The sequence below is a fragment of the Salarias fasciatus genome, chromosome 15, assembly GCF_902148845.1.
Source record: "Salarias fasciatus chromosome 15, fSalaFa1.1, whole genome shotgun sequence".
Taxonomy (NCBI): domain Eukaryota; kingdom Metazoa; phylum Chordata; class Actinopteri; order Blenniiformes; family Blenniidae; genus Salarias; species Salarias fasciatus.
In genome coordinates this window covers 13461458-13481666 of record NC_043759.1, presented here as the reverse complement: position 1 = coordinate 13481666, position 20209 = coordinate 13461458, and the positions used below count along the sequence as shown (strand labels likewise).

At 42.2% G+C, this 20209-nt stretch overlaps 1 protein-coding gene across 1 annotated transcript in view; it reads right to left on the bottom strand.

Annotated features, from left to right (window-relative positions):
• Positions 1-20209, bottom strand: part of lama2 (laminin, alpha 2) — a 163599-nt gene that overhangs the window by 85954 nt on the left and 57436 nt on the right. Inside the window, 7 exon segments of the mRNA XM_030109644.1 lie at positions 1019-1179; positions 1181-1231; positions 4800-4904; positions 15005-15100; positions 15102-15170; positions 17976-18116; positions 18299-18401. Of these exon segments, the coding sequence (XP_029965504.1) occupies positions 1019-1179; positions 1181-1231; positions 4800-4904; positions 15005-15100; positions 15102-15170; positions 17976-18116; positions 18299-18401 (726 nt within the window).

The following is a 20209-nucleotide window of genomic DNA, read 5'->3' as shown; positions in this document are numbered from 1 at the left end:
ACCTTTCGCCAGTCTCCCAATCTTCACATTTAAACGTGTGTATAAACAGTGCAGTTTGGCTGATTGGGCTTTTAGAACTTTTATGGGCCGAGTTCATTCTCTCAGGAAGAATTTATTTCCAGAAAGCAATAAGCTTCCTCCATAAAAGGCATCATCTTATGTTCAGGTTACACAAGGTTAAAGTGGGGACATTCAGAGCCTATTAAAGAGCTGCCTGGGACACTCACCTCTGGGTGACTCGTTTCACTCGGTACGACCAAAACTAATAGCTGTTAATGCAACATTAATTTTACTTATAAGCATTTGCACGCACAAGCAGTCCAGAAATGGAGCCCATCATGAAATTTCCTGGCATGAATGCAGTAGTACTGAGGATGTGCGAGACGTTATCATCAAATAAATGTACCTATAATTATATATACACTCACCAGTCAAAACATTAGGTACACCAATTCACTTCCTATGAATGAGCCCACATATCCAAATTGCAGGTTTGATACAGGTTTGCTATGAAAAATAGGTAGAGTGGATGGGGAATAATCAGATTAGTAATGCATCAGTTGTACAAACTATTTACTTTTCTATCACACTATCAATTTTACTCATTGCAGCTTATTTTATTCTGAATGTCCAACATTTCTTTACATTATTGGTAATTATGAATTGCTTTGATACTTTTTGCACGACCGAGCTGTAAGGGTACATCATTTCTGAGCCTGTTGAGTTTAGCAGAACCTGAAGTGAGAAAGTGACAAACTGCTGATCTGCTGAGGTTTCCTATCCATCTTCAGACGGCGAACTTGATCAGGATGAAGCATGTCACAAAGATTAAATCATCTCAAACGTGTCTTTTGGATGTGACAGTGAGGACACTCAAATGGCCTCCTCATTCATCTGCTCTCTGCTTTCTGCCTCATGAAAGGATGAACGAAGACAAATGGCGCTCCGGAATTTTAATTGAAAGGTTCGTTTAATTTGTAACTGGAGGATTAAACGCACTCCTCCATAAAATTCCTACCTGTAGAGGAGCGCTGGTTTCTGTGCTGTAAGAGGCCGGACCATCACTTTGGTCACGTTTGCCAACACAGTCAAGAAATCTCCTCCGAGAAATCTGTTGAGACGTTTCAGAACGAGGAAGTTCTCCGGAAGGAGAGCGATGCGGTTGGTGCTGGGGGAAAACCGGGTAAACCGGCTGGCCGAACCTCTTGTCGATATCTTCATACCCGCCTCCCTGTAGAAGAAAAGAAAGGTTTAATCAACTTACAGTTTTTTTTTTCCTTTGGTCTCTTGACTATGGAAGGGCGATCACATCCTATCATCTGTGATCACGGAGAAGGAGTGAGAGTGAATGATGCGTCATTAGGTAATGAGCCTCACTTTCTATTGACATTCTGAATGGACGAAATGCAAAGTGAACTGAGCCCGGGCCTGGTATCTGACTATCTCTTGTTGAGAAGCGATCAATGGCATGTAGCGGCTAACGCAGAGTGACAACTACTGATGGAGGTGGGACCGAGGGGGAGAGAGCTTACCATGCCAATAAACCATTAAATAAAAACTAATTGAAAGAGAGGGGGTGGAGGGGGTTGTAAATACTGAGGGAAAAGATTAGTGTGGCGGAGAGTTGCAGGGATACAGTGGAACAAAAAGACGAGAAAGGAACGTTTATCACGTTTTTCTAAAGGTGTGCCGTCACAAAACCTGTTTTCTCCAGAATTTTGAGAGATTTAGAAAAGATTGCATGGCCTGAATAAATATATCTTATAAGAAAGTCCACAAATAAATGTTGTGGGGAGCCAGGTGAGGAAATGTCCCTCACCAGAATAACAGAAAACAGCTTCTCTGCTGGAGGCTGAACTGATTTGTATCTTTTTTACAAACATGTATAACACAGTATGAACTATATTCTCAGATGTTATAGATCACATTTATGTATGAACATTTTATTTAGTATAACTCCTAAACTATGGCCAATATTGATAAAGAACATCTGAGGATATTATATTATTTGTATCTTCTCTTTTCTTACCAACAGGAGAGAAAAATTTGTATTTTCTAATATTTGAGGTCAAAAAAGCTGCTAACAATGTAGTATTTTCAGTTGTTTAACCTCAATGACGAAATCCAAAAAGCAAACACCCCACATGGCAGAACAGTGGCTGTTATTGTTGTCATCCAGGCTTTTGTGTGCACTTCCTTAAAACGGTGCTGATGGCGGCTGATGGAGTGAGGACGAACTGAGAGGGAAGACGCGGGAAACAACAGAGACTCTCCAGACAAACAAAGACAGGGAGATCATTATCTATTCAGATCCCAAATACTTGCAACGCAAACTTCTCTCCTGCGCGTCGCCAAACAAATGCGACAGAAAAAAATATCGCAACTCCATGCAGATGTGCAGGGAGCAGACGGGGAGCCGGGTGAAAGGAAGGAGAGCGAGCGACACAAAGGCTGAAAAAGAGACGGTGAAGAGGGAGCGAGAGCTGGCTGACAGTGTGTAGGTGGTTCATTATTGTCATCATTTGGAGAGGCTTTTTGTTGACAACAAGACCGACACTTGTCGTCCTCGCCTCCTCCCCCCGTCTCCTCCCAGTCTGTCGATCTCACTGACACGTCTTTAAATAACACAAGCTCATTGGTCTGTGACGATCCGTCTCTCACTTTCCTCTCTACACCGTTGATTTGCATTCGCTCATCCACTTCTGTTTTTTTTTTTCCTTTTAACTTTGCTTCTGTCTTCTTTTGTCTGTTCAGATTGCATCCTTTCCATTTCTTTTGATTCTTTATTTCCCTCTTTCCAAACTTTCCCAATCATTCAATAAACGCTTTGTTTCTTCTGTCTTTTACTCATTTTTACTTTCATTCCTCTGTTTCTTCCACTAATTGCTTTGTTCACGATCCCAGCTAACTATGGGTGAAGCTGACACACACCTGGGACACACCCTGGAGAAACACACACACACACACATACACCCCCACTCACATCGAGGGGCTATTTGGGGTCACCCGTTAACCCAGCCTCACTCAACAGAAATGCCAGTATTTGAATCCATGACCCTCTAGCTGTGAGGTGGGAGTGCTAACCACTTCACCACTTCACACAAATGTCTGTGCATCAGTCACAGCTTCATTTATTCATCTTTAAAGCTCCTTGCATTTGAAGACAACGATTTGTCACATCTGTGTCACGATTTATTCTGATAATAATATTTGCATCGGTTTTGTTCTGCATTCATTTTTTATTGTTTTCTGAATTTTCTAGTTTTTTCCTGCTTTCCTTCCTTCTTTCTGATGCAGGAGTCTTTTACATGAACATGTACTTATTCTGATCTTCATTTTCTATATCATCCTTTTACAATTTTCTTTTTTTCTTGCAGCGTGCTCTTCTATTCATGCAAATTCCTGCTGCTTTTTCTTCATGTTTTCCCTTTTGTTCAGCTCCTTTTTATCCTCTCCGTTCTCTAAGCAAAAATGTATACATTTAACAAGCAGCATAAAATAAAGAAAAAAATACCAGTGTGTGTCTGTCTATATCATATAATATCACAAAACTCTTTGACAATTCTGGAGTGCATCCTCTTCTCTATTCTCACTCTTTCACATCATTATTTACTCAGGCGATCCTTTATTGATTCATTATGTTATCAATATGTTTTTTGACAGAACTAAGATTTTTCCATCTTTTCATATGTTAATCATTATTTTCTTTACATTTCCTCCTACTTATTTCTGTCTTCGTTTTTACTGTTAATGCCTCTTTTTTTTTTATACATTTTTTCAATCCAATATAACCATATTGCTTCTTTTCTTCCTGCCTTTAATACGTTTTCTTGTTCTCTTTCCCTCCACATGGTATCCATCTGTCTATCTCCATTTTTGCATCATAAATCTTTTCTTTTTCCCCTCCTGTCTTCTCTTTGCTTTATATTCCCACTGTGTGCAGTTTTATAAACCCTTCAAAAAAAATCAAGGACATAAAAATCACACAATTATTTACTGCATCTGTGTCGATTTGTGTGTATTTGTGTGTTTAAAATATCATCTCCACAAATGGTGCTTTCAGAGTGCAGCCACACACACACACACACACACACACACGCAGCTGAAAATCTTTCCAACAGTTCTAATTAACATTCCAACTCCTTTAACACATCACTGGTAGGAAGTTCACTGTGCAAAAGGACTGGAGAACACACACACAACCATGCGCACACACACATACACATCATTCCTGTGTGTGTTTGTGTGTGTGGCACTGCATGCTCCCATACACACACAAACAGCGTTGTTTAGTGGGAGATATAACAGTTAACTAATAGTGTTGCTGCTCTGCTTATTGCTGCCATACATCATAACGCAACCTGCTCATTATAAACAGACGCGGAGCGAGAAGAGGAAGAGCCTCTCGATCTGCATCTTTTATTGCTAAGTTCAGCAGATACACTGCAAGCTGCGACTCTTCATATGCGTCTGTGTAGGTGTTCAAGTGAGTGTGTCTGTGTTCACACTTTTTATTCCCTGCATCATTTAGCGGTCGGCACTGGTTTAAAAGCCAATGGTGTGTGTGTGTGTGTAAAGATAAATAATGCCACAGAATGTAGTGAAGGAACGGCGTTTAGACTGGAGAACCTATGTGAATGTTTCCTCCGCTCACTCCAATAATGTATCAGGTGCTGGAAACTCTCCCGATCAAACTCTTTAACCACAGAGATGACGAAGCCAGTGGATGGAAGGGGGGAATAATTGTGTTGGTTTTCACTACATATGCTGGTAAATTTGTTGAAATAGGGAAAACGTACCTCGATGATCAGGTCGGGCTCCGATGTGACTCTGATGAGAGCTTGTTCTTGTTGGTCTGTGGTATAAGACACAGTGAAGGAAACACTTCCTCCGTAAGCTGCGACCTGAAGAGAGGGAGGGAGAAAAACAAGATCTCAGTGACTGTTTAATTTTCCCATCTATCATTAGACTGAAGCATAACCTCCATCCAGAGTCATACACACAGTGAGGACTGGTCAGGAACATGGAGGACATCAATGGTGAGAAGTAACCTGAGTACCAATTAATGCAAAACAGGAAGATCATATCAGCTGCAAGAAGAAAGAACCTGAATTCAACACGAGATCTGACTGATATGAGGCAACATGTCTGATATGTGACACATACAGAGTCCTGTGAGGTCTGCTGTAGCTGCCATTTGTGGCTCGAGTTTATAGAAATATGACTTTAAGTGTGGCGGCTTCGAAAAAGAAACGTTTTGTTGAGTTTTTCTTTTTTCAAAAAGTAATTTAGGAGTGCAAAAACCACGGAGGAATCGGGTACGGCCCACAATCTTTGTAGTCCTGTGTTGTTTGAGCGCCACGTTTCTGTTGAGTCCACAGAATGAGCTCAAGCTGGAGAAACGCTGCATCGGCATGATCCTGAAATTTATTATTCTGCTCCAACCTGAACAGTAATGGGTGGGAGAGCAAGATAATAATGCCACCATAAAACAGAGAGAGGGGGACATTGAGGAAGAAAGAGAGAGAGAGAGAGAGAGAGAGAGAGAGAGAGAGAGAGAGAGAGAGGAATGGAGAAGTGGAGCTTGTGATGGGAAGATGGAGAGAGTTAGTGAGGGAGTAAGAGGTGGGCTTAATACCTCTATAAACCTCTTCTATTCTACATCATTACTCTCAGATTTTAAACCTGGAGGTGGAATCGCCCATTTTGCAGCTGACTGAAAACACACACATACACACCAGCAGGGCCTGAACGGGCAGTGGATATTTTACTCTATAACACTTATTCTCGACGCGCCTCCATTTGCCGATGTGGACTCCGGAGGACGGTAAAAAGCACGGTTTAAAATCCACACTGCGCCGCATGCACATATCACTTACTGGTGCTGCTCAATCTCCTTCTCGATTAGGTAATCCACAGCCCAGAACAGACACCGCATCGATACTTGAGTAAAAGGAAGTCTGCTCTCGGCCGCACGCTAAGCTTTGTATCCACATATGTATCTTTAAAAACCACATTAAAAAAAACAACCTCCACAAAAATCTGCTGAGGAACAAAAAAACAAGATCTATCAACAGGATCTATAGACTTATTTTTCATAAACTCTATGAGGAAACCTTGTATCTTGTTGCAGCATGGCGTGATAGTTAGGAAATAGTTTTTCACATAGTTGAAGTCACTTTTGCTTCTATGAACCTCCCCTAAAGAGCCACAAAATAACCTAACACTTCAGCGAAATAATGGTTTGGTTTTCTCTTATTGTGTTACGTTGAATTGGACCAGGAAGTTTTAGTATCAAGTAAAAGTTGGACAAAAATCCACTAAAAATCTGTTGAACAAAGAACCGCTGACAAACGTTGATTTTCCCGGTATTTTTACACAGCCACGTTCACTGAGCATTCAGCAGGTTAGAAGCTGAGAAGCTGCAACAAGAGCTTTTTTTTTTTTTTTTTTTAAATGACTCTTCATCCATTCAGGAAACTCCGGGATTTTACAATTTACTTCCTTTGAAATTATTGACATTTCTCAGAAAACTCATTTCTCTGATGGCTTCTACCTAACCTGGACAGTAATCAAAGCTTTTGTCATGGCAACCCGATGGAGCATCTCCACCCTGGGGCGGGAGGAAATAGAGAAACAAAATCCCAGAAAGAGAAAAGGCCGACAGAATAGCGCAGCGGGAGAGGGAAGTTATGGGAAAGGAGAAGAGAATTACGGGTAGTGGAAGCGAAGGAACAATAAACACACACACACACACACACACACACACACACACACACACACACACACACACAGCTGCAGAAGACATCAGTCGGATCCCCCTGCGAGCTCGATAAGCCTGTTATTAACTCTATTAGTGGACAGAATAAGAAGAACAAGACATAATCCTCAATGTTAAAACCCTAATCAAAAACCTGACACAGTCTTCATTAGACTGAAGCCCTTTGTCAGTTTACACAAGTCATTCGGCTTACTGTAACACTGTATGTGGCAGCAAGGATGAAGCAAACTAATCTCATATCACAAAAAGGAATACTGTCTTTAAAAAGAAAAAAACAAATAAAAAAAGGGGTTGAATGTTAACATGGAAATTGTAAAATGTAAATAAGGAAAATAAATGACTTCATATGAAGATGCTTCATTTGTTTCATATTGTTTATCAATTCATGTGGGGAAAAGAAAGTCGATCCAGCGACGAGGGCCAGAGATAACGGCGTACAGGAGGAGATTAAAGTTATGAGGTTTATTATCTGCTAATGCTAGAGAGTGACATGTTACGAGGGAGTGAGATTAGGCGATGTGATATTAAATAAGGGGAATTCTGAAAATCACAGAAACAATCAACATGGCTTTACACTGAGCTCTAAACACACAAGCGATGAATCTTATAGCCCTGGAAAGCCTGCTTATTCTGCTTTCTATCTGTGCCACAATGGTAGGGAACATGCATTTGGAGGATGAGTAGCAGAGCTTCTGATGTGTGTTGAACAGTGCTTTTTTTTTTAGCTGTTGATGCTTGGTGGATTAAATGATTGAAGTGTCAACAAACTCAACATTCTGTCCTCAGTAGCATGAAAATGTACGTCCCTCCCTCCTGGCACCATTTAAAAGGGAAATACACTTTTCAATGACATAACTCACACAGCAAAGAAATAATCTTTTAGTGACCTAGAAAACCACTTCTGAAACATCAAAAAAAGAAAAACAACAGTTTAAGGAGACTGTGTGTCTGGTGGGGTAGTGGGTAGCGCTGTGGCCTCACAGCAAGAAATCCCTGGTTCAAGTCTGGAATTTGAAGCAGTTCTTAGTGTGAATATCTGTAAGTTATGTTGCAGCATTTACAGCAGCCCCATGGATGCTCACTCTTTTTGAAGGACAGACAACGACAAAGGTTGCATTCAAAACACTCATGCATGGCACTGCACCACATCTGTAATGTTGAGGACGTCAACATGTTTTCTAACTGTACAGGATTTTTTTTTTTTTCTTGCATGACCTTTAGAAAGTAAATTCAAATACCGAGGCAGGCAAAGCATTTGCAGCAAGAATGCATCCTGTTCATGAGCTACGTAGGTGCAACTTGAATAGATTTCACTTGAGAACCAGTGAATTAATTAGACATATTTTAAAAAGGGGCAGCCTGAGTTCTATACAGGGCTCACGGTTCAGATGAGGACCAAAGCGGAACCAGAACCGAGGAACTCTGAGGAGTCGTTCCCTATAAAGCCTGAGCGGGTCATAGCTCAGAGTCTGGCTATTAAACCTTTTTTTTGAAGGTCAGTGTGTGCAGGGGACCAAGTTGCACAGACTGCCAAAGAGGATACTCCAACTCAACAACTAATAAGTGAGATCTTGAAGAAAAAGCGAGTTATTTTTTAATCTCATTTTGAAATGAAGGTTCTCTGAAAGCGGACAAATCGTCAAAAATGTTAACGGTACTCATTTAGCATAAAATAACGCAGGTTAATGTACCTGTTGATTTATCCAACAAGCAAAGAAGTATCCAACATTAAGAAGTAAAGCAACAGGAGGAAATGTCACTTTTCTAAAATAAAAGTACAGTAACAACACGAAACAGTAAAGTAACGCCATGGAATTAGAAGCCACGTGTAGGGATGTTAAAAAAAGATTGTTCACAACTGTGTGCTGCTGTCAAAGAGAGAGCGAGAGAGAGAGAGAGAGAGAGAGAGAGAGAGAGAAAGAGCGAGAGAGAGAGAGAGAGGGGTCAAAGAACATTTATCCTTCAGGAAATGAAAACCAGATTGCCACAAAAGCTTCAGAAAACAAATTCTCCTAATGACACACATATGCAGGCAGACACAACAACAAACAGACAGAACAAAAGCAAGAAGACACACCTCACATGTTTGTCCTCATGTCTACGTCTGCTATTGGTATCACAAGTTTTCATTTTCAACTCGTCTCACACAGACCATTGTTGTTCCTCGCTGTGGGGTGAGATTGGTTCCAGATGGACCAATAAACAGTGAAATACTGAACAACGTACAACCAAAAAGACTTTTTTTTATTTTTTGTGTGTCAGTCTGAGGAAAAGGAAATTTCACAGACATCAAAACCAAAGGTGGACGCTGTCCTGGTTTCACCAAAAAAACTCAGCCCTCCTCTTTCATCTCCACACAGATGCAGTATTCATGAGGTACTCAGATTTTCAGTCTAAAGACATTAGATCGATTGATAACGTGTGTGCCGTGGAGTGTGGCGGTGAATTCATACATAAACCTGAACGTTCTCCTTCTGCGGCGTTTTCCCAGGACTGTGAGAGTCGGCCAATATTTTGGCAGCTGTGTGTGAAGACGTGTGTTTGCTTTGGGGGTCCTGTTTGCGCGCCGCAGAGCTGGAGTACCTCGTTGTGGACCCCATGCCACTGAGAACATCCAGGGGTCTCAGGGCCCAGTCTGACGGCAGATGGGACTGAGGCGGATCAGCAGGTCGTTTGAGCTTCTCTGCAGGGGGGTTTGGCTTCAGGGGAGGTTTGAAGTTGGAGCCAGTCGCTTTTTAGTTATCGTTCCACGAAAGTGGCGCCAAAAGGTGAGCGGCTGATAACGCCCTTCATTGGCCTGATTGGCAATTGTATTTACGCATGCTGTTATGCACAGGTGGTCATTTACACAAAAATGACTCCAGTTAAAACTACATTTTAGTTACAGGCTGTAGGCCCATTTGTGCTCCATTACCTTATTCAACTAGATTCCCCAGGTGTTTCTGCTTTACTTGAGTTTTATGAGAACTTCTGAGTTGACCTAAAAGTTGAACACAAATATCAATACTTACTACTACTTTAGCTGGCTCATTTTAATGTTCATGAGGACGTTTCACAGAGACGACAAAAGGATAAAAGCAGTTGAAGGTGCTTCAGTTATGAATGAATGTCAGGAGTTCTTGTTTTTGTTTCAGAAAGAAAAGTAATTTTGAATGGAATCCAAAGTGTTTTTATGTTGAATCCACACAATTAAAAAAAAATAAAAAATTTATGAAACTATGATACAAACTGCATGATAATCTGGGGTATTTATTCAATGCTAAGCTTCTGTTTCCAAACTGGGGAAACAAAAAAAAAATACTGTGTATCAATCAAGTTCTTACTTTTGTACTTGATACATTTTGTAAAAATTTTTTGATTTATCAAAACTATAGAAGTAGTAATTCAACAAAATTAAATAAAAAAAGGTCGAGCAATTTAAAATTTAAGGCGACAGTCACTTGTTTGAGATTTTTCAGATTTCTGCCTCAAGAGGAAGCAAATCGTTCATAGAGGCACGCAATCACATTCTGCTGTGCACAATATTCACTAAAATTACTCTTGTGTGTTCACATCTTCAAATCAGTTTTCTGATCACAAAAAAAAAAATTAAATTAAAAAAAAGGGGAGGATCACAAACTTTTTGCCAAGTTTGTTCACACCTACATTTTTTTTTTGGTGTACACTTCTCTGGTGTAACTTATATAACGTCCGCAGCGGTGCCGTGTGCTGGGCAGCATGGTGGCCTATCGGGGTGTTTTCTTTCCCCCAGCTGAGAGCTCACAATCACTTCGAACCCTATGGAGTCAAAACAGCAGCAGGAAGTCGTGTGCTGCTCAAGCCAAACAAAGAAATGCTGGCAAGGCACGTGTTTTGACACCTGACATCTTCTGTTTGGTCTGGTGTAGAAGTCTTCAGTCTGTGCTCTGATTCTAAACCACACCAGAGCGTGTTTGGAGGTGTGATGAGTTCTTCAGGTCTCGCCCGTCGCTCGCTGCCTTCTTCCAAAAAGAGAAAAATGGAAGATGTTTAGGTGAAGCAAGTCATTGTAAAATGACTTTCTACAGATCGTCCAATACTTCGATTGACTTTTACAGGCAGATACTTGATGCATAAAAGCTGCATCTGTGAGACTTAAAAAAACAGAAGACCGAGGGAACATTGTTGATTTATGAAGCGGCGGTGAACCGAACTGTGACATGGTAATTACGGCTGCGAACGGTTCGCCGTACTGTAACTCGGTATGCACATCTCATCCAGAAGAAGATGACTAAGAGCAGCTCGCTGACTCGCTTCCAGTCTCTTAGAGCCAATCAATTATTGCCGTGCACTCCCACGGCTCGCCGACTCCTGAAAGTCAAGTCCTGTAGCGTGCGGCGTGTCGCACTCGAAGCACCAAACAATAGCAGAACGACACCTTTATATTCAACACGGTGAGCACAGCTCTCACTCCGAACACTAAAGAACCACAGTAGGTGTTTGTTGCATCAACATAAAGAACAAACATCCGGCTAATTGTTCATATTTTAGCATGGAAACACAAGATTATCGTTCTCCATCGGCCCACGGGAAACAATACTGACTGGAAACTTTCTGAGAACAGCTGTTTCTTCTCTCACTGTCCCCTCAAAGAGCATACTGTTCACACACAGCTACAATCCCGAAGACAAAAGATTATCTCATTGTAAGAAATTCAATTCTTTTTGCTCCACAATTCCAAATTTTGCTGGTGAAATGAAAACATCAAAGAATTAAGATTGTCAATTTCTCTCCAGGTTTTGTTCTAATAACTAAGTGCAATGACTTTCATTTTGTGCAGTTTCTTGAGTAAAAATGAACCCATGCTTGTTGAAAACTGGAAAAATTAAGTCAACAATGGCTGGTGGAACGTTTTACAGCTCCGTAAGTGAAGAGAGGAAGCAAAGAGAGATGAGAGACAAAAGAAATGGGAGGAGAAATCTACTCACGGAATCCAGATCAGATCAAAACCTGCATGAAATACAAACTCCTCATCACAGATTTGTCTCACCAAACAGCCACAAGTCAGATATTACAGACAGATTTAATTTGTCATTACATTACATGATTTGCCAAATAAGTACAACGTGTAAAGACAGTCACTGCAGCAAAGAAGGGTTCAGGTTGCATTTAATGCAAGAGAAAAATACCTTTTTTAAGGAGGGTATTAAAGGGATACCTCAACATTTTGGCAAATTGGCCCATTTAGCGCAATTCCTTAGTCATTTCGAACAGCATACTTACTTTTTTTGTGAGGGCGAGCTGTTGTTTATTCAGAGGTGAGTCGGGGAAGGTTTTCGGGACGGACACAATGGAAGTGAATGGTATTTTTGGTTGCCCTCATCAAACTCATCAAATACACAATCCAACAACCCCAAAACACTTTGGTGGACACGTTATAATCCGCACATTCACTACGCTGTGAAACACCAACAAATAATATTGTAGCGTTACGACACTGAAGCAAATACTGGGAACTACTTTTTCTTTTGAAATCACTACGCACAGACGCCATGTTTAGTAAGTAGTTCCGTCTCAGCAATCTTCGCATAAACAACTCAATCTGATAATTTTGCATTAATATTTCACAACGTAGTGAATGTGCGGATTATAACGTGTCCACCAAAGTGTTTTGGGGTTGTTGGATTGTGTATTTGATGAGTTTGACGAGGGGAACCAAAAATACCATTCACTTCCATTATGTCCGTCCCGAAAACCTTCCCCCACTCACCTCTGAATAAACAATAGCTCGCCCTTACAAAAAAAATGTAAGTATGCTGTTCGAAATGACTAAGGAATTACGCTAAATGGGGCCAATTTGCCAAAATGTTGAAGTATCCCTTTAAAAGTAAGCATTTGTATGTTCTGCATTTAAGCCCAGGGAAGTTTGCAGCTGGATTAGCGTCGTCTCTCAGCTGATATTACACTGTCTGTGCTCCTATGTAAAGTGTTAAATGAACCAGGAAGACTAGAGATTTAATGAATGGCTGCAAAAAGTTGCACGAGAGAGAAGGCAAACTTAGAGAGGGAGTTCAATCGCAAGCCGAGTTGTGTGTTTGTCCACGAGCTTCAGCACATTTTGAGCTTTCTTTCATCAGCTGTCAGCAGAAGATGCTTCTCCTTCCTCCACGTTCATCCATCACGCCTTTATCTCCTGGCTTCAATCTCCCAAAACTCTCTCTTTCTCTGTTTCTGTCCATCGTTGTCGTCCTTCTTTCCTCCAATGATGAGCATTTTTTTGTTTCCCGAAGCTTTTATCTGCCTTGACTGCGAATCTGTTAGTAAATCACGGTACAAGATAGATACAAGAGGGTTAGAATTTGACAGCTTTTGAAGGCTAAAAATGAGACCGCTGAAATTTCACTACCACTATTATCATATTAGTTTCCTCTGAAAGATTCACCCAATCTTGAGCGCTTTCTCAGGCCTGTACTCTTGTCACAGAGGGAAAGTGCTCATTAAACCTAAGACAAGGTGTCCTGTGAGTGCTCTGAAAAAAAAGGGAATTTCAGCATGTACTTTTCTATGATACTGAACAAATTGCATCTGCTTGACTTGATAGCAAGCTTGAGAAGGGATGAGTTTAGAGTTCTGTTTATGCTGTGTACGGCCAGATAAGCCGGAAACAATGTATATTTATTCAACAAATGCAGCTCACTTTAATGCCAGTGAAGGTTATTCTTGTGAATGAGCGGTTCCCTCGGCCCACGCCGGCTTTCAAACACCCAATGAGCATCGGTTGAACACACTTCTGGACCAATGAGCCTCCGCCAAGAACGCCAACGGGCCAATGAGCATCTGTGGCACTAATGACACAGGAGGTCATGCAGGAGATGAAGAACATTATCACACACACATTTGTACTCTTATACATCTACCGTCGGCTCATTATTCCGTTCACAGCCTGTCACTTCCAATGATACGCACTAACATGACAGATGTGTGTGTGCGCGCACACGCGCGCGAGCAGGAGTCGCAGTCAAGTCACATAGGCATCTATCTGTGTAATGCCATCAGAAATTGAAGCGAGGAATCGCTTTTTCATACGGGGCTTGCATACCGCTTCGAGCGACCACACATGCACACGAGCGCGCGGGCGTCCGTACACACACAGACAGTAGTAATTTGTTTGTTTCCCATGTTTGGAGGCATGCAGTTCTGCTCCGCTGTCCCTAATGCCTCTAAAACACATCATTATCTGACTTATATAGACCTGGGAGTTTGCGAGTGTTGCCGCGCGCGGATGTGTGTGTGTGTGCGTGTGCGCTAGAGAAAAACGTTGATTATCAAGTTCAACAGGCGAAACACTGTTTACCCCCGAGAGACACAAAGCAAGCGAGAGAGATAGAGAGAAGGAGAGAGAGAGGGAGAGGAGAGAGGGAGGAGAGCGCTCGGGGGAGTGGAGGGATATGATTTAGGAACGGGGAGGTGAAAAATGGGAGTCCTGGAGAGACGGAGTGAGAGTCGGAGAAGCAGACCAATGAAAAGAAGCAGGGATGGAGGGATGGTTGGAGGGAGGGAGGGAGGGAGGGATAGGGGTTCAGACAAAGAAGTGAGATGACAAGCCAGGCCTGCAGGGTGCAAAGTAATGAAATTCAGTGGTATATTCCTCTAAGCCATGACACACAGACAAACATCACAGTCAGTCTGTTGTTGTAGTAGGGCAACAACTCGACTTCAGAAACATGGACTGCAGCTATTTACCAGCTGGAGTGATAAAGTCTAATCGCGGCCGCAGAAAACCACGGCGCAGTTTCAAACATTAGCCGAGGCAGATCCAGGGAAGCGGGGCTGCGAGGGAGGTGAACATCCCAGCAGGGTACATTCTCAGCAGACTTCCACCCAGGGGATATGTTTTCAGATCACAAACTGTGTCTGTTTATGTATTTAAGCCCGTCCTAATGATACATCTTCATGCTAGCGTTTACATATTTACCTGTCACAGCTAGTTCTAGCCGGGGTAGATGGTAGCCTTGTGGCGCAAAAAGTCAAAAGCAGAAATATGAAACATTCCAGTAAAAGAACTGAAAATACAAACTACCATTGCAACCCTGACTGGACCACATACAGTGGAATAATCTAAATTATGACAGTAACATAACCTAATTGCAGGAATTGCGATAATCTTTTCCACTGAAAAGAAAAAAAATACACACTGAATGTTGCCAAAATATTGAGCACACAGAGCTATGCGCCAACATCAAAACTTACATGTGCGCTGCTCACCTTGTTCCCGAGGTAAAGGCCGGGCGCGTTCCAGTAGTAGGCGGAACCCAGATCATTCACAACATCTGCGTGTCGGACGCTCAGGTACGGCGGCGTCCTCTCTGTGCACGGAACCACACCCTCCTCCCGTGTCTCCCACCAGGTGCCAGCCGGTCAGGGTGGTTTCCTGGAAGAGCAGTGAGGAAGAACCGAGACGATCGGGAGTCTTTAAAGCTGAACATGAAAACAAAATGTTTGGCGTAATCTCCCATCTTTCTGTGGAGAGGCTTATCCTGCAATATTGCGTTTCCTCGCTAGTAGAACTACATAATGTTGAGGTGAGAGGAGCTGTATGTTAACACTTTAAAGGATTTCAGCAGGATTACAAACAGAACTAACCTTAGAAAAAGCGTCGGCACCACATTTTCATCTTCCTGTCAGCAAATCGGAAGCATCTGACAGTTAATATGTTAAAGCAAGTCACCGTCCTGTTTTTCACAGACAGCCTTTATGATCTGACAAGCTTTACTCTGAAGGAAAGCCCAGCTGGTGCTTGTGATTTGTCGCTTTCCTACTATAGTAAACAACAATGTGCCAGCAAATGTAATGGATTTCTGCACCCGCCTCCTAATCTCCTTCTGTCCTACACCCAAACTTGGCCTCTACTTCTTGTGCACCTTGTTTGTCAAAGATTTCACTTGATTGTCCAGCATTTTCAAATTTGAGTAAATGCATTAACTCTAAGCGTCTGCTTCTCGGCCTTTTAAACTCCCCGAAATTATTTTATTCAGCTCATGATCTTCTGATAGAGTAAATGTCCAGGTTTATACTTGTGGAATACAAAAACACTAATTCAGATTTATTTAAAACGAGGGGGGAAAAAGCAGGTCAGGTAAGTTAAATTCCGCCTCGATTGAGAAGTCAGTTCAATAAAAATGTAAAAATGCAAAAGTCAGGATACTTAAACAGTTTTGTTCATCTGTCACATGTCAGCCAGGAAGTCTTGCAACTGACACCTTGAACAAGTTAGTGTGTGGAAGTGTGTGTGTGCACGTATCTGTGGTGTGTGTGTGTGTGTGTGTGGTGTGTGTGTGTGTGTGTGTGTGCGTGCAAGAAACAGCCAGACACACATCTGTCGCTGCAATTAACCTAACCTTGGTTTCCCCTTTTGAACGCACGCACACATACGTACACATGGCCACGCGTGCGTGAACACACACACACACACACACACACACAACACACACACACACACACACACACACCACACACACACACACACACACACACACACAACACCCACCCACTATCGGTTGTCTAAATCAGAGCTGTCATCCTGTCAGCGTCTCCTCTCCCCTCCTCCCCCTCCCTCCCCACCTGTCAGTCAAAAACTGTTTTCCTCCTGCTTCACCTCTCTCCTCCCTCTCGCCTCGTCTCTCTTCTCCTCTCTAGTCCTGTCCTCTCCTCTCCCCTCCCCTCCTCCTTTTCTCCACTGTACTCCATCCACTCCAACCCGCCGCTCTTAATCTCGCATTCAGGGGAATATTTCTTTTGCTGTTTTCACTCTTAATATCGAAGCGATTAATTTCCAGATGCCTTTAATGTTTACTGATGTGAAGGCTCTGGGACGGATTCATTTTATTTTGCACCTTGGGTCAGATGTGTTCTGTGCCTCGGAAGATATTTATTAAACTGGGGCACTAGTGTGGAAGAGCGGTTTCCCTGTCATTTGAGAAAGCTGTTTTGGGCAATCACTAGACTGATTGTTTTCCCTTTTCGCTTGAAGTTTAACTGTGTGCTAGCTTCTTCTCACAAAGCTGGGCATAAGTCAAACCACCGTGATAAATTTAAAGATGTGCATTTCAAAACCATTATCGCATTACTTAACTTACATACATTGTATTATGTAAGTCCCTGCTAATTGATCAGCCACACGTAGAATCTATCCAGACAGACTTCATGAGGCTGACAGGACAGAAATAACTGAGCTGGACAACTGGTTAACACTGTAGATATGGACGTCATTTTGAAATCATTCAGTAAAAAGACAACAGGGTGAAAATGAAGTGGGAAATGTGTGGATTTCTCCTTAATGAAAGAGAAATGCATATACTAAGATGACAATGCCTCTAATGAGACGTGGTACAGTGAATTTTCAAGTACGGCGCATCTGTCCCGAAACAGGGTGGAAAAAAAACACCGACTACACACAGGTATTTGACGGGGATCCACCACGACAACAAATTCAAAGAGATCTGAAACTTCAATGAAACCTAATTGAAAATGTGTATGTTAAAATATTTCATTATTATGCTTAACTCGTAACTAAGCATGAACGTTTTTATGCTACCTTGGATAAGCAGACAACCACACACTAACATGAAATCCTTAACCACCATGAGTTATTGAGAATATCTTCGCAGTTCCTTGAAATGAGCCTCCGTTTCAAAGGACTTTAACCAAGGACCGTTTAATATCCCTTCATCCACATTTTCAGTCGATCGGATCTGCATCACCGAAAAAATTTAAACTGTCGTGCCATTTAATACTGACGTTACCATCAGCATGTCAAAGTTCACCAATGTGGGGCCGTTCACAAAAGATCCGAGCACGCTCCCTTCGGCTCTGGAAGCAGATTTAATTGCAGCAATTCTGCAGCGTTACGTTTATGTCGCTCTCAAACGTCTCATTTCTAAACGCTGGCGCGACAGAACCCAACACAAAACTGTGCAGAGCAATTTCTGTCACACACTCGCCCTCCGGGGCTCTGGTAATTTCTATGTGCTGCACAGAAATGGAAGCAATTTGAACTTACAGCATGGAAGCGCTTTGTTTGATTAAATACAGGAGAAGCAAGGTTGTCAGCTATAATCTACGCTCGCAGAGAAAGTCTTAATTTGATGTGATGTTTACATCTTGAAATGCAAATCGAGTTAACGTCTGACGCAAAGTGTGTGCATGTGTGTGTGTGAGTGTGTGTCACGTTCCCTACATTGCGGTAGCTCCACGTGGAGGCGGAGCACTCGCTGGAAACGCCCATGCAGGAGCACTTCTCGCAGCCGCGGCGGTTGTCGCCTTGCAAATTGAAGAATCCCAGCTTGCAGCGGTCGCAGTTCTCCCCCTCCACGTTTTCCTGCGAACGTGAAAGACGAGAGACGCAGCTGAGTTTACGGGCGGCCCCTCGAACCGGCGCTATGAGCGCGAGGCATGTGATTGCAACGTTAATGTGGTGAAAATAATGATGACAGGGCTCGAAAGGTTAGCACTGAATACTTGTCATTAATCCTGAGTGTGTGTGTGTGTGTGTGTGTGTACCTTGCACAGACAGGGTGTTATACATGGGTCAGCGTTGGTGCTTCCCTCCACGCTGCAGTTACAGCGCTGACAGGACGGATAGCCCATATAACCAACTGCACACCTGGAGACAAATGAGTTTAATAACAATAATAAAGACCGAGCTAATGACTATTATAAAGGCTGTCCTATAACCACAAGTTCACTGGGTCAATTCTCCACTAACAGCCAGGCGGTCCATCTCAATCAAGGGCTGTTTGTGAGTCAGACGCCGAACCCTCGTCTCCCCCTTTCAAAGAGCCGACCCCTCGGCCGGCGCCGCGCATACAAACACCCTCTCGAGTGGAAGTACACAAAGAAACACGGTCTCTAATTAGCAGAGATAGGGAGCGAAAGTAAGTCTATTAAATAGCATTTAAAGACGGGATCTTAAAGACAGCGCTCGTGCCGCGGGTGTCTTCTGAGGGCAGGTCATTAAAAGTTTAGTGGGAAAGTTGTATCTCCTCGATGTGGCTGTTAGATTGGATTAGATTGAAGTACATGGGTGATATCCACAGGGAGGGCAGCCACTGCAGAGGGGAAGGAGATAATACAACAAGCAATTGCAGCATAAGTTTACTGTGGGGAAATGTTACCTGATCAAACCTCAAGTTGACACATTTGTCACAAATACACACAAATACATCAAGAAGGCTTTCCTTCAGTCCAGGTTTTTTAATGTGTTTTCGGGAAACTCAGATGTTTCAGGCCCTTTGAAATAAATGACAGTTTTCATTCGGAGGTTTAAAAAGTGACATTGAGCAAATCAAATCTTTAAAAAGAAAGAATGATTTTAGTAATGTTTACATCTTAATGCTCACACCAAAATATCTTCATCACAGGCATGCAGAGGTAGATTTAATTGACTACAAATACTGTGAATTAAAGGTGCATTAAGGAGTTTGCACGTTTTAAGCGAAACAGCGCCCCCTGCAGGCCTTGGGCGTAATGCAGCTTAGTGAAAAACTCGTGCCTGTGGCTCACGTGCCACGGAAGAGGGGAACTCCTTTCTTCGCTCGTTTTGTAGCGCTCAAGTAAGATTTAACTTTCTTTACATGGTGGAGTCTGTGCTGGAGCTGTGGCAGTGCTAGAAGCCAGTCTTTTCTTACTTTCTGGAAGATCCTGCTCAGTTGTTGCTCACTAAGCATCTGGTGGAGTAATGGCGGACAAAATGAAACCTAACCAGCCGGAGCGCGCATTACGTCATTCCTTTCAAATTCTCCCCCAAAAAATTCTGGTGCCGGACCGGCACTGCAACTTTCAAGTGACAATTTAGCGCTGTTAGAGGTACTTGTAATGAATATGTCAGGGCACATTGTACACATCATTAAAATGCGTAACATATTTATGGTGGAAAATAAGTATTTTTAAGGTTGTAAAACTCCTTAATGCACCTTTAAGGAGTATTTTTCAACATGTCTACGTTCATGAGTATACTTGATTACAATATACTTTTGAAATATATGGGACGGAGTGTTTCCACTGTTTGAATTAACATTGACTTGCATTTTTTACGCAATAAGTTTACTCTTAACAGATTTTTTTTTTCTTTTTTGTAGATTGAATTAATTCAGCAAATAATGTCTTAATTTTTACTGTTTATTCTGGAATTGTCCTCTGAATATTTACTATGTTTGTGTGGTGTGAATATACAGTATGCATACAGGCATTAAGATGTTAGTAACAGGCTCGCACTCAAGTAGCAGTCATAGAAAAACCAACACAAGGCTGAGTCTCATTTTGATGCTGGTTGTTGACTTTTGCTCGTGACGTTGGGAGCGAAACCTCGTGCGATGATAGATATCGTCGAAGGTCCTGATAGAAATTTTTCTGCCGATTTCCATACACTAATTGGAACAGACAACAGCTGAAAGGTTCTGCTCACCTGTCACT